This window comes from Nomascus leucogenys, chromosome 4, assembly GCF_006542625.1.
Source record: "Nomascus leucogenys isolate Asia chromosome 4, Asia_NLE_v1, whole genome shotgun sequence".
In the NCBI taxonomy this organism is placed as follows: domain Eukaryota; kingdom Metazoa; phylum Chordata; class Mammalia; order Primates; family Hylobatidae; genus Nomascus; species Nomascus leucogenys.
In genome coordinates this window covers 87,370,457-87,383,399 of record NC_044384.1, presented here as the reverse complement: position 1 = coordinate 87,383,399, position 12,943 = coordinate 87,370,457, and the positions used below count along the sequence as shown (strand labels likewise).

The 12,943-nt window shown below is 42.9% G+C and overlaps 1 protein-coding gene across 3 annotated transcripts in view; it reads left to right on the top strand.

Moving 5' to 3' along the window:
* The window catches only part of CHKA (choline kinase alpha), a 71,590-nt gene that overhangs the window by 37,057 nt on the left and 21,590 nt on the right, over positions 1-12,943 (top strand). For all 3 annotated transcript variants that reach the window (XR_004029701.1, XR_004029702.1, XM_003274028.4), the window contains exons 3-4: positions 6,182-6,235; positions 12,814-12,927. Coding sequence is in view for 1 of the 3 variants with exons in the window: in XM_003274028.4 (XP_003274076.3) it covers positions 6,182-6,235; positions 12,814-12,927 (168 nt within the window). In the remaining 2 variants the exon portion in view is untranslated. The remainder of the gene's footprint in view (positions 1-6,181; positions 6,236-12,813; positions 12,928-12,943) is intronic.

Below are 12,943 nucleotides of genomic sequence, written 5' to 3'. Positions count from 1 at the left end.
AAGTGCTGGGATTACAAGCGTGAGCCACCGCGCCCGGCCTATGTAAAGCCTTTAAAAGAGACAGTAAGCTGAACGATCCATTTAGTTATTTTTTGGTGAGAAAGGGGTGGTAGGAAGAAGAGAATGTCATCCATGTTTCTTAATTTTCTTTTTTTGTATGTATTTTTCTTTTTTTCTATTAAAAAATGGATGGCACAATTTTTTCTATAAAAAACCTGTACTCTTATTTATATATCATTTTAGTTCAGCAGCCACCATTATATTTAACATAGTACCTATTTCTATTCTATATTATGATTTTTGTGTGTGTGTGTGAGATGAAGTCTCACTCTGTTGCCCAGGCTGGAGTGCAGTGGTGCGATCTTGGCTCACTACAATCTCCGCCTCCCAGGTTCAAGCCATTCTCCCACGTCAGCCTTCCAAGTAGCTGAGATTACAGGCACCTGCCACCAGGCCCAGCTAATTTTTTTTGTATTTTTAGTAGAGACTGGGTTTCACCATGTTGGCCAGGATGGTTTTGAACTCCTGACCTCAAATGATCTGCCCCCCTCGGCCTCCCAAAGTGCTAAGGTTACAGACGTGAGCCACTGTGCCTGGTTCATATTATATTATCCATAATTGATAATGATTTGGTTTCTTAAATAGCATTTCCAATTTATTTTGCTATTGATGACATGCTATTCTTTGTAGCTGATTCATCACTTTTTAAAATCTGTCTCACAGTAGCTCATGTAGTAGTGGACCTTTAAAGATACTTTGAAGATAAGTGTTTCAGATGTTAAAGATGTTTTAAATGACTTTTCTTTTCTTTTTTTTTTTTTTTTTTTTTTGAGACGGAGTCTCGCTCTGTCGCCCAGGCTGGAGTGCAGTGGCGGGATCTCAGCTCACGGCAAGCTCTGCCTCCTGGGTTCACGCCATTCTCCTGCCTCAGCCTCCCGAGTAGCTGGGACTACAGGCGCCCGCCACCACGCCCGGCTAATTTTTTTACTTTTAGTAGAGACGGGGTTTCACTGTGTTAGCCAGGATGGGCTTGATCCCCTGACCTTGTGATCCGCCCGTCTCGGCCTCCCAAAGTGCTGGGATTACAGGCGTGAGCCACTGCGCCCAGCCAAATGACATTTAAATGATAACTATATGTGACTTAACAACACTTTCTTTATGCCGCTTTCACCCATTCTTACTATACACAGACTCTAGGGAAAACTGAGGTGCTGCTTTGTTTCATCTCCCAAATGGGGCTTTATTCGTTTAGTCTTAAACCTACTTCCCTCAGTATTAGAGAAGTCTTCCATTAAGTACTGGCCAAATAAGTTTATTCTGTCTGATGGCTTAAATAGGTTAAAAGAAATACACCTGCTATATTGTGGAACATTAGGTAACTTAAAGTAGGTTTTTGAATCCTAAAATCATACAACACAAAATACAATAAAGGGATGTCTCTTCCCCTTGGTCCTGGAGTTGTCTTACTACTTATTGATTTTTTTTTATTGTATTTTTATTTTATCTTATGAGACAGAGTCTTGCTGTCGCCAGGCTGGAGTGCAGTGGCGCGATCTTGGCTCACTGCATCCTCGGCCTCCTGGGTTCGAGTGATTCTCCTGCCTCAGCTTCCCGAGTAGCTGAGACTACAGGCGTGCATCACCACACCCAGCTAATTTTTGTATTTTTAGTAGAGAGGGGGTTTCACCATGTTGACAAGGATGGTCTCGATCTCTTGATCTCGTGATCCGCCCACCTCGGCCTCCCAGTGTGTTGGGATTACAGGCGTGAGCCACTGTGCCTGGCCCATTTTATTTTTAAAGCATGAAGTAGAACATTTTGAAAACCTGTGCTCTGTAATATGAACATTTACTGCTTTTCATAGTCTCATTTAAAATACAAAGCCTAGATAGCCGGGCGTGGTGGCACACACCTGTAATCCCAACTACTCCGGAGGCTGAGGTGGGAGAATCGCTTGAACCCACGAGGTGGAGGTTGCAGTGAGCTGAGACTGCACCACTGCACTCTAGCCTGGGTGACAGAGTGAGACGCTGTCTCAAAAACAAAACACAAAAAAACACACAAAACCCCCAAAGCCTTAAAATGCAATTTTGTTAGAAAAGTAACATTTGAAACCTTGCATCAAATGTATTTATTATAAAAATAATACATGCTTTTAAGCACTTTTTAAAGGATAGAAATAAAGTAAAAATAAAAGTACTCTATTTTCTCATTTTACTCCCTAGCTAATTCAGACTTTCAGGAATTTAGTTTTTAAATTTATAAGTTCTTGGCCAATCAAAAAATCTTTTCAGGCTGGTCATGGTGGCTCATGCCTGTAATCTCAGCCCTTTGGGAGACTGCAGCAGGAGGGTCACTTGAGCTCAGGAATTCAAGAGCAGCCTGGGTAACATAGTGAGATCTCGTCTCTACAAGAAAAAAAAAAAGGCCGGGTATGATGGCACATGCCTATGGTCCTGCTACTTGGGAGGCTAATACAGGAGGATTACTTGACCTGGGGAGGTTGAGGCTGCAGTGAGCCCTATTCCTGCCACTGCACTCCAACCTGACAGAGCGAGACCCAGTCTCCAAATTTTTTTTAAAGTTTCACCTCTTAAAAGCTAACTTTAAAATAGTAATTACGCCTCCTTTATTAATGCTGTCACTGTAGCCTCATTTATTTCCTACATCACAGGCTAATGAATATATGACTCTAACTTAAGATTCTTTTGAAAACTAAGCCCAAAATAAGAAGGAAAGAAAGAAGGTGGGAGGAAGCCAGTGGCAATATATTTTTCATTATTGTGTGCCTTTTAAGTGTAGAATTCAGTGGTTTTCAGTGTATTTATGGAGTTGGGTGTCTTAGGCATAATTGAGACATTCTGATTTCTTAGGTCTTGAAATTTCAATGTTTGTTTTTTAAAAGTTTTTATTATGGGGAATTTCAGATATACCCTAAAGTAGAAGAGTATAATGAACCCCAGTGTCCATTCATCATCTTCCCCTCACAGCCAGTCTTCTTCCATCTTTTCCCTCATTTACTCCGCCAGGGTTATTTTGAAGCAAATTCCAGATGTTATATTATTCTGTAAATATTTCAGTCTGTATCTATATAAGATGATTTTTTAAAAATGACCACAGTAATGTTCACATTAAAAAAATTAATAATTACTTAATATTAAATAACCAGTGTTCAAATTTCTAATAAATGTAAAAAGCTTAGTTTTGTTTTATAACTTATAGAGGATAATTTTTGTTAACTTGTTAAAGTTTGATGTCATACTAAATATTTATACAATGTATTTTAATATCTACTTCAAATGAATTTATGTCACTGAGGTAAAATCCCACGGATTCCTATATATATATATTTTTTTTTTTTTTTTTTTTTTTTTTTTTGAGTCAGAGTTTTGCTCTTGTCACCCAGGCTGGAGTGCGGTGGCGTGATCTTGGCTCACTACAACCTCTTCCTCCTGGGTTCAAGCGATTCTCCTGCCTCAGCCTCCTGAGTAGCTGGGATTACAGGCACGCGCCACTATGCCCGGCTAATTTTTTTGTATTTTTAGTAGAGTTGGGGTTTCACCATGTTGGCCAGACTGATCTCAAGCTCCTGACCTGAGATGATCCACCTGCCTCAGCCTCTCAAAGTGCTGGGATTACAGACGTGGGCCACCGCGCCCGGCCGCAAAATGTATTTAACTTCCTGTCTTCTGGACGAAAAAGTTATTGTCTTACCTTTCCATGAATATCCACTTGGTTTGAGATTTCCTGGTCTTACACTTCTTATTTACAGGACTTAGGGAACCTGAACATTCTGTACTGAGGAAACAGAACAGAGGGCTGGATATTGCAGAAGTCCATCTTGCCTTCATAATGGTGCTCTTATGGTATAAGTGATGAATTCGTCTGGGGGTGGAGTGAGGGAGTGGGCAGGGGAGATTATCATGGAATTTACTACCACTTATAGTGCCAATATGTTTAAAAAAAGGAAAGACTTTGGGGCCTCAGCCAATTTTTAACTTTGGATGAAGTAACTTGCTTTTGAGAGCGCCATTAGATAAGGGAAAGGGACTTCTGATGGCTAAATAACCCATTAACTGTATCTCCCTAAGAAGATACAGTTAGAGTAACAACAGCATAGGAATAACCATAGTCATTTAGAATTGTGTACAGGTCAAATCCCGTTACAACAATTTCAGAAGAGAATCTAACTTTCTTATTTGTCTTAAAGCTTATACTGCAAAGTATTAATATGTAATATATCAGATTATAGAACTTTTTTATTCTTAAGTCTCTTTGGAGAAAAAAGCACAACGACTTTTGAAGGGGCATTTCTAATTAACCCCACAGCCAGCTTCCTTGTTACCAAGACCCCGGATGGGAATTTGCTATCACTGGTTGGCTGCGTGGCACCAGGCAGCTCCTTAGGCTCACTTGCCTTGTGCTATACCACTCCGGAGTGTTCATTTATTCATGCAGCCTAAAAAGTGTAGTGGGCATCAAGATTTGCTTGGTGCTCTGGGAGAAGACTAACATCAATAAAAGACGCAGTCCCTATTCATTAGGAATTTACAGACTGCTTGGAAGAGGCGACCCGCAAAGCAGAGTCTAAAGAACGATGCAGCCATGAGAGTGTTTGGAATTAGGATGAAGGGAAGCTTTCCAGCGCCTACCACATCGCACATCAAACCATCTGCAAAGATCTGAAAGCATTTTTGTAGTATTTTGACTTTTATAGCTTTCATTGTAACGGGATTTAACCTGTAACATCTTTTCATCAGAGAACTGCAGATTACACAAATGAAAATATCGTAAATCCCCATTTGTACTTTCTGTACTTTGTACCAAATGTACTTAACCGTATGCTAAATATAGTATTGAATATGTATCAGTGCAAACGTTAAGAGCCTTTTGCAAATAGATTTATGAACATGGATACTTATTTTGTTTACTTTTATATTAAGATAGAACATGTACTGTTTATACAAAACATGCATTAAAACGTCTGGAATGTTATTTCAGTGTGTGATGGATGAGTGGTTGCTTTAAATCACTAGGTTTTTGATTGGTGCTAGAGTAGCTGGTGTTGCTTAACGTGGCATTTTTTTTCCTGTCCACACTTTCCACCCTTGGTACAGGTATTTTTGATAAAGCTGTGGAATGGAAAGGTATGTTTTTCATGGGGTGTTCAAGAATCTGTTACCTTAAATTTTTTTAAAGAGGTTTCCTTTATGGGATTCGTTTTGTGTCTGGCTTAAGCAGACTTAGTTTAATTTAACAAGTAACATTTTTAGAGGCAGTATTTGAGTATAAAAGTTTGACATGACACAAGTTTCTGACTTTACTTTTCCCCATTCCCTTATTAAAGATAGTACGAAGGATTTTAAAGCATTTGGGGTGGGGGGGTTGCTCTTAAAATATATGATCTGTACCATGAAGAAAGAATGTAGCCCAAGGGTTGTTTATGGTAGTTAGTGATCTAGTGTGTTGTTATTGCCAGAATCCTGGTTACCATAAATTTGCAATTTCATTGAGGAAAGTGATATAAGTATTTCTTAATATATTAATATATGAAATAATTTTAGAGACTTTATTAAATACACATAGTCCTCTTTATGGTGGAGGAACAGTTCAGCTTGAGCTGGTGACCGGCTGAACTAGAGGGGTTACTCTGGGAAAGTGGCGAGTCGGCAGGGCATGTCTGCACAGATTTTGTGCCAGGTTTCCTGCCTGCACAGCGCTTTCTTCTCTGTCCGAGTTCTGTGCTGACCACAGCTGTCCACAGGCATGTTTACACTCCCTGTTCTTGCAGGTTGACTTGAGAGAACCACGTAGCTAAATTGGTGAGAGACTCAGCCTGACCGCTTGTCTTTAGAAGTCCTGATTGGAAGAGTGCACTCTATTGACTTTCCTCTAACAATGAAATTGTGAAAGGTACATGGGGCGGCTGTGAGACGTGCAGCTATCGGGTCTCACCGGCACATCCCTTTTCTCGTAAAGAATGAAGCACTTTCTAAGGTGTTGGTACTAGTGCTGGAGGCTGCTGGTGCATTAGATGCTGCCCGTCACATCGGTGGGCTGAGAAACCTTCCTTAAAGACCTGTGATGTTTTGTAAACCCTGACTGTTCTGGTGGTTGCAAAGTTAGTGTCTGTTTAGTGTTCCCCATCTCACCGGAAGTGTTTCCTTTTTCTCATTCATAGAGGTCCTGTAATAAAGAGGGATCCGAACAAGCTCAGAAAGAAAATGAATTTCAAGTAAGTAATTCAGTCTTTCTGCATCTGTATGAGATGTGAACTAGTGTTAGCCACCCTTCGCTACTCCAGGGCTTGGCAGTGTCTCTTATCTACTCTTGGAAAATCCTGATCTATCTTTCTACGAGGAGGGGCTCTTGATATATCTATCAGAAGCCACCTTGCAGAAACTGAGTGAGCAGTGGGTCTTCCTCATTCCTCCTGAGAGTGTAGACTGTGGAAGTTTGGTGTCCTTATGGCAATTGAAACAGCATTGGGATGCTGGCAGATGGCAGCCAGGGGAGCATTCATGTGTGGTACCTGATGTGGAGGCCCTGGCTGCCGCTGCTGTGATGCCTCTCTCACCCCCTTTTTGGTCGTTCCCACACTTCCCATCAGGAAGCGGGTCACTGCCCAGTGGTTTTGGTGGCCACCCATTTTCCCTGTGCTAGCAGCAATGTTTTTTCCTATGCATGATACCCAAGTTGGAAAAGCTTCTTCCTAGACTTAGAGAATGTGACCCCACTCTCTGAAACACACATGTGCAGATGGCTTGAGGCCAAGAGCACTGACAGATGGAGCCTCAGAAGCAGGGGTCTGGGGTGTTGGTCTACATGCCCCAGCGTAAGCACCTTTTGAGCATCTCTGCCATTATGTGCAGGGTCACAGAGAAGGGTGCATGTGCACACATGCCCAGCATACGGGGGTCTAAGATGTAGATACACACACACATTGCCACTTCATTTTTACCAATTGTATATTGATTATTAAAATGGTCAAGAAATAGGCTGAATGTGGTGGCTCACACTTGTAATCCCAGCATTTTGGGAGGCTGAGGCAGGTGGATCGTGAGGTCAGGAGTTCGAGACCAGCTTGGCCAACAAGGTGAAACCCCATCTCTACTGAAAATAGAAAAATTAGCCGGGCATGGTGGTGGGCACCTGTAATTCCAGCTACTTGGGAGGCTGAGGCAGGAGAATTGCTTGAACCTGGGAGGCAGAGGTTGCAGTAAACCGAGATTGTGCCACTGCACTCCAGCCTGGGCGACAGAGCGAGACTCTGCCCACCATCCCCCCTCAATGCAAAAAAAAAAAAAAAAAAAAAATCAAGAAATAGACATTAAAACAGTTGAGATAAAAAAGGAATGAAAGTGATGATATTTTTTCCACATGTTTAAGCGGCTTGTTTTACATGTGTCCTGCTCTGGGGGCCCTGCTAGAGGATCTAGAACTTGTGCTCTCTGTATTGACAGTGACTGGGAAGTCCTTGGGTGGGAAGTGATTGACAATCTGTTGTTAACCATTCCAAGCCGTTTGTGCAGAGACCTTTGGACATCCTGGTAGCTGAAAATGTTGGATCACCAGGACTTCCATAATGCTAAATCCAAAGTACTTTTCAGTTCTCATTTTATTTTGACTTCTCAGTAGCATTTGACATGACCCCCACCCTTTTGAAATGTTTCCTCTCCTGAAGGCAGCCATGACACAGAGACACAAAGTACAGATCTGGCTGTCTACATGCTAGGGTGCCCCATGATTTGACCATAGGCCCTCTTCTCATGTTGTCCTCTCTCCCTCGGTCACCTGATCTGTAGGCCAAAGGGCCACTACATTCTTCCTCCAGCCCTGACCTCGACTTGGAACTAATGCCATTGGCTAGCAGTCTCTCCTCAGATGTCTCACATGCCCCTCAAACTCATCATGAAATCGCCCGGCCGATTTCAGTCTTTTTTATATGAATTTTATATGAATTTATTTTTAACTTCTTATTTCATACCAATTTTAGACTTACAGAAAAAATTTCAAGAATAGTACAGAGAGGCTGGGCGTGGTGGCTCACGCCGTAATCCTAGCACTTTGGGAGGCCAAGGTGGGTGGATCACGAGGTCAGGAGATCGAGACCATCCTGGCTAACATGGTGAAACCCCGTCTCTACTAAAAATACAAAAAAAATTAGCCGGGCGTGGTGGCGGGCGCCTGTAGTCCTAGCTACTCGGGAGGCTGAGGCAGGAGAATGGCATGAACCCAGGAGGCAGAGCTTGCAGTGAGCCGAGATCGTGCCACTGCACTCCAGCCTGGGCGACAGTGTGAGACTCCGACTCAAAAGAAAAAAAAATAGTACAGAGATTTCCCATGCACCCCTCACCCAGCTTCCCTAATGTGAACATCTTACATAACCACAGTGCAATGGTCAAAACCAGGACATTAACGTTGATGCAATAATAATAACTAAACGTGTGTAATCCCAGCACTTTGGGAGGCTGAGGTGGGCTGATCACTTGAGGTCACGAGTTTGAGACCAGCTTGGCCAACAGGGTGAAACCCTGTTTTTACTAAAAATACAAAAATAAGCTGGGCTTGGTAGCGAACGCCTATAGTCCCAGCTACTTGGGAGGCTGAGGCAGGAGAATTGCGTGAACCTGGGAGGTGGAGGCTGCAGTGAGCCGAGATTTCGCCACTGTACTCCAGCCTGGGCTATCCATCTCTAAACAAAAAAAATAATATCTCCAAAAAAAAACCAATAATAACTAAACTATGACCAGAATTGAATTTCAGAAGTTTTCCTATGCATATTTTCCTTTGTTCTGTCTCGAGATTTAGCTAGATCTCCACATTTCTTTGGCTATTTCTCTTTAGTTTTTTTCAGCCTGTAACAATTCTTTTGTCATTTGTAATCTTTATATTTGTGAAGAGTACTGATCCGTTATTTTGGAAATGTCTCCTCAATTTCAGCTTGTCTAGTGTTTTCTCACAATTGAGGTTATGCATTTTTGGCTGAAATACCACAGAAATGCTGTTATGTCTTCTCAAGAAGTTCATAACATCAATACTCTTCTTCCTGGGTTTTAAATAAATGAAACTTCATAGATAAAGTGAAAAGTCAGTTTAGACCCCTTGTTCCATTCTCAACCACTTCTTTCTCCCGTTTCTGTTCACTCTTCACATGCTCCAATATGACATCTGTCCGCCCATCACTCTGAAGCTGTTCTTGTTTTTGTCACCAACAGGTTCCATATTGCCAAATCTAATGGCCACTTAGCAGCACCGTTAGGGAATACCACTCTCCTTCCTGGCAGTGGCACCTGTCTCACCTCGCCTTCCTGCCCGGCCCCTCTTTTTGCTGCCTGAACTTAAATCCGTTTTTCAAGTTGTGGCTTGTGAACCTCTAGTGGGGCATGAAATGTTAGCGTGTTGATTGCTTTTTAAAATGAAATAGAGTGGAAAATATTAATAAGTGTTGCCCAGTTGTAAGAGTGAGTATTGCAGTGGATAGTGTTTGTTTTGGGGGTGTATGCGAGGGTGCCCTGTAGAAAGCTTTCTTACTGTGGCGACAGTCACAGTAAGAAAGGGCATTTTAAGGCCTGTGCTGGTTCCTCCTCTTCTGTCACCAGGGGATCGAACCCAGTTTGTGAGCTGTAAACATCATCAACATGTTGAGGACTTGTGAATGGGTATCTTTGGCCCAGTCGTTTCTGTGAGCCCCAGTCCACCCGGCAATCTCATGCTCTTCTCTTCCTTTTCCTTGATTGTCCTGTTCCAGTGAGACAGGCCTCTCAGTTCCTTGAAGGCATCACACTTGTTCCTCCCTCATGGCCCTGTGCTCCGGTGGGGCTGCTGTGGCTTTTCACACCTCAGATCTCAGGTCAGTTCAGTGTGGCCTCCTTAGAAATACCCACGCGACCACACCAGTCACCCTTGTTTCCCTCATGTCAGTGAGCCCAGTCCATAGCTGCGTGTACTTGCTTACTGTCCATTTCTCTCTCTCTCCCCATCCCTCCCTCTCTCTCATGTAAGCCCCGTTGTGGGCAGGGGCCTTATGTGTCTTGTTCTTTGTTGGTTCCCTGGCGCTTAGCACAGTGCCAGGACATAGTAGACACTGAGTAAGTGTGTTTTGGGCAAACGTATTAATGAGTCTTTATTTCTGAAGCCCAAGTAAATTGTTCCAAGTTGAGATATGTGAAAAAGTAGGACCAGTTTTCCCTCCACTGTCACCAGCTGTGGCTAAACCAGTGCGTGGTGCAGGAGAGAACCCAGCCATGTCTGTCCAACCTCCCTTTTTACCATGCTCACTTTCAGAAGCAATCAGGAAGGTGCCTGGAGACTTAGTGATGACAAGAAGACCACCAGTAGTTGATACACTTGTTCTAGGATTCTCTGCTGTCCTTAGCCTGTCACTTTTCTTGCTTGTGCCTAGGTGTTCTCTTTCTTTTCTTTTGAGACAGAGTCTTGCTCTGTCACCCAGGCTGGAGTGCAGTGGTGTGATCTCGGCTCACTGCAACCTCTGCCTCCCATGTTCAAGCGATTCTCCTGAGTAGCTGGGATTACAGACGCCCACCACCATGCCCAGCTAGTTTTTGTACTTTTTTGGTAAAGACAGGGTTTCACCCTGTTAGCCAGGCTGGTCTCAAACTCCTGACCTCAGGTGATCTGCCCTCCTTGGCCTCCCGAAATGCTGGGATTACAGGCGTGAGCCACCGCACCCGGCCTCATTTTCTTCCTCCAAATCCTTCTCTCCATACACCATCTCCCCCTTTCTTCCTACTGTGAATAAATATTGAACTACAGTATTACATAAGAATAAGGGTGTTTTTGTTTACAATGTTTAGGGCAGTGCTAAAGAGAAGTGGAAAGTTCTTACATCTCTTTCCCTCTTCTCTATGTCCTTTCTGGGTTGACTCAGCTCTGGAGAGGATTCTGGCTAGTGCTGGTGACATGTGTTGACGATGCCACATGTAAATAAAGTCACCTCCGAGAATCCTTCCCAGTGGACGTGATGTGCAAAATGCTGAACTTCCAAGTCCAGCACCCCCTTGTCCTGCCATGCCCAGCCCCTGTTTACTTTTGTGTTTTACACAGCATGAGAGTGGTGGTGGGGACCACAGTCTCCAGAGCACCAGGACTGTGCTGCCCCCGGGGAGCAGGGGCACATAATGTCTAAGCAGAGACTTGGAGGAGGCTTTGCAGACCTTTGCTTAAATGCCAAGGATAGTTTCTGTGACGTTGGGCTTGGAGTAAGATGGGGACTGCACCTCTGGACAACACTACCATAGGACTAAAAAGTGCTTGGAAACCTTTTGACAACTAAGTAGAGATATTAGATCTTTGTTGTCATTCTTTAAGGTTTTAAGAAATAAAGCCTGTCTGATATCAAATCCCACCCTAAAATTCATTAGCTTGATAGATAGATGTTATCAGTCTATTGTCATATACACAAAACCACAAATTAGGAAAGATTGAGCCTCACAAGATGACAAGCCATAATTGTGAGGATTATGCAAATGATGGTTGTAGATGATAATTGTGGGGGGATTACCGACAAATCCATTTACCCCCACAAAATGTAGAAGTGACCAAAATACTTTTTGCCTTAATGTGGTCTGATACCTTTGGAAGTAGCTTTTCTTTTTTTTCTTCTTACTATAGTACTGCATCATTTCCTAATAAGTTTGTCCTCTTGGTTTCTCAGTTTTTGGTAATGTGAATGTGTTTTAGAGAAGGTTTCTCTGGGATCATGTTCCTGCACAGCACATTTCTTCACAGGGGGTGAATTATAATCATATGAAAGTTTTTCAGAACAGCCCTGCTGGTGCCTCTCTTTTAATACTTGGGGTAAGACCTAGGAATCTCTTTGCAAAAGCTCTTTTTTTTTTTAAAGAGACTTTGGTGGTGGTGGGGCGTCTCACTATGTTGCCCAGGCTGGTCTCTAACTCCTGGCCTCAAGTGATCCTCCCACCTCAGCCTCCCAAAGTGTTGGGATTATAGGCGTGAGCCACCGCCGGGCCTGTAAAAGCTCTTTAAGAGATTCAGGTGGACCTCTGGGTAAGAATGACTCCTTCACTCCAACAGATGGAAACCCTTATGCTGTAATGTGCTGTTTAAGGGGGAAAAACCAAGGACTGAATTTGCTTTGAGATCAAAGCATGGATTTTGAAGGCAAAATGATGATAGATCCCACATTAATTATTAGGACGAAAATAGAACAGACAGCATCATAGAGATTTCAGCAAGACAACAAACATTCAATAACAGGAAAAGGCCGGGTGTGGCAACTGAAAATAGAAATCTAGGATGCTGCATGCTAGGCTGCTCTTTGGACTAGAAAGTCATAGACCTTGGACCTAAATCAGTAATTTTCAAGCTCGTTGGACCCATGAGCCCAATTTAGTAGGCAGAAGGTCCTTTGGATCCTTTGCTTTAACTAGACACACTCAACCAAAAGCAAATCAACCCTTACCAGAATGGATGGTGTTGTGGCCTTTGGTGAGATGCCAAGAGTGAGACGCCTATGTAGGTTGTGAAATAAATAGAAGCAATAAAAGCACTGATGGATATTTTTCTATTTTTGGATCTAGTGACCTAAATTAAACTCATATTTTAAATCTTATCAATATAGCATAGTGCTTGCAAGCATGAATCCTGCAAATGACACGATGTGTGACTTTGGAACCTCTATTTCTTCATATTTAAAATGGGGATGATGATAACAGTAGTGCCCACGTGAAAGAATACTCGGAGGATCAGATGAAACACTCCTGTGAGAGTACTTCTGATGCCTGGCACGTAGCAAACAGTAAACACCTGATTTGTTGCCATCTGTTTTAGGGGGCCGAGGCCATGGTTCTGGAGAGCGTTATGTTTGCCATTCTCGCAGAGAGGTCACTTGGGCCAAAACTCTATGGCATCTTTCCCCAAGGCCGACTGGAGCAGTTCATCCCGGTAAGATTTGTTCATA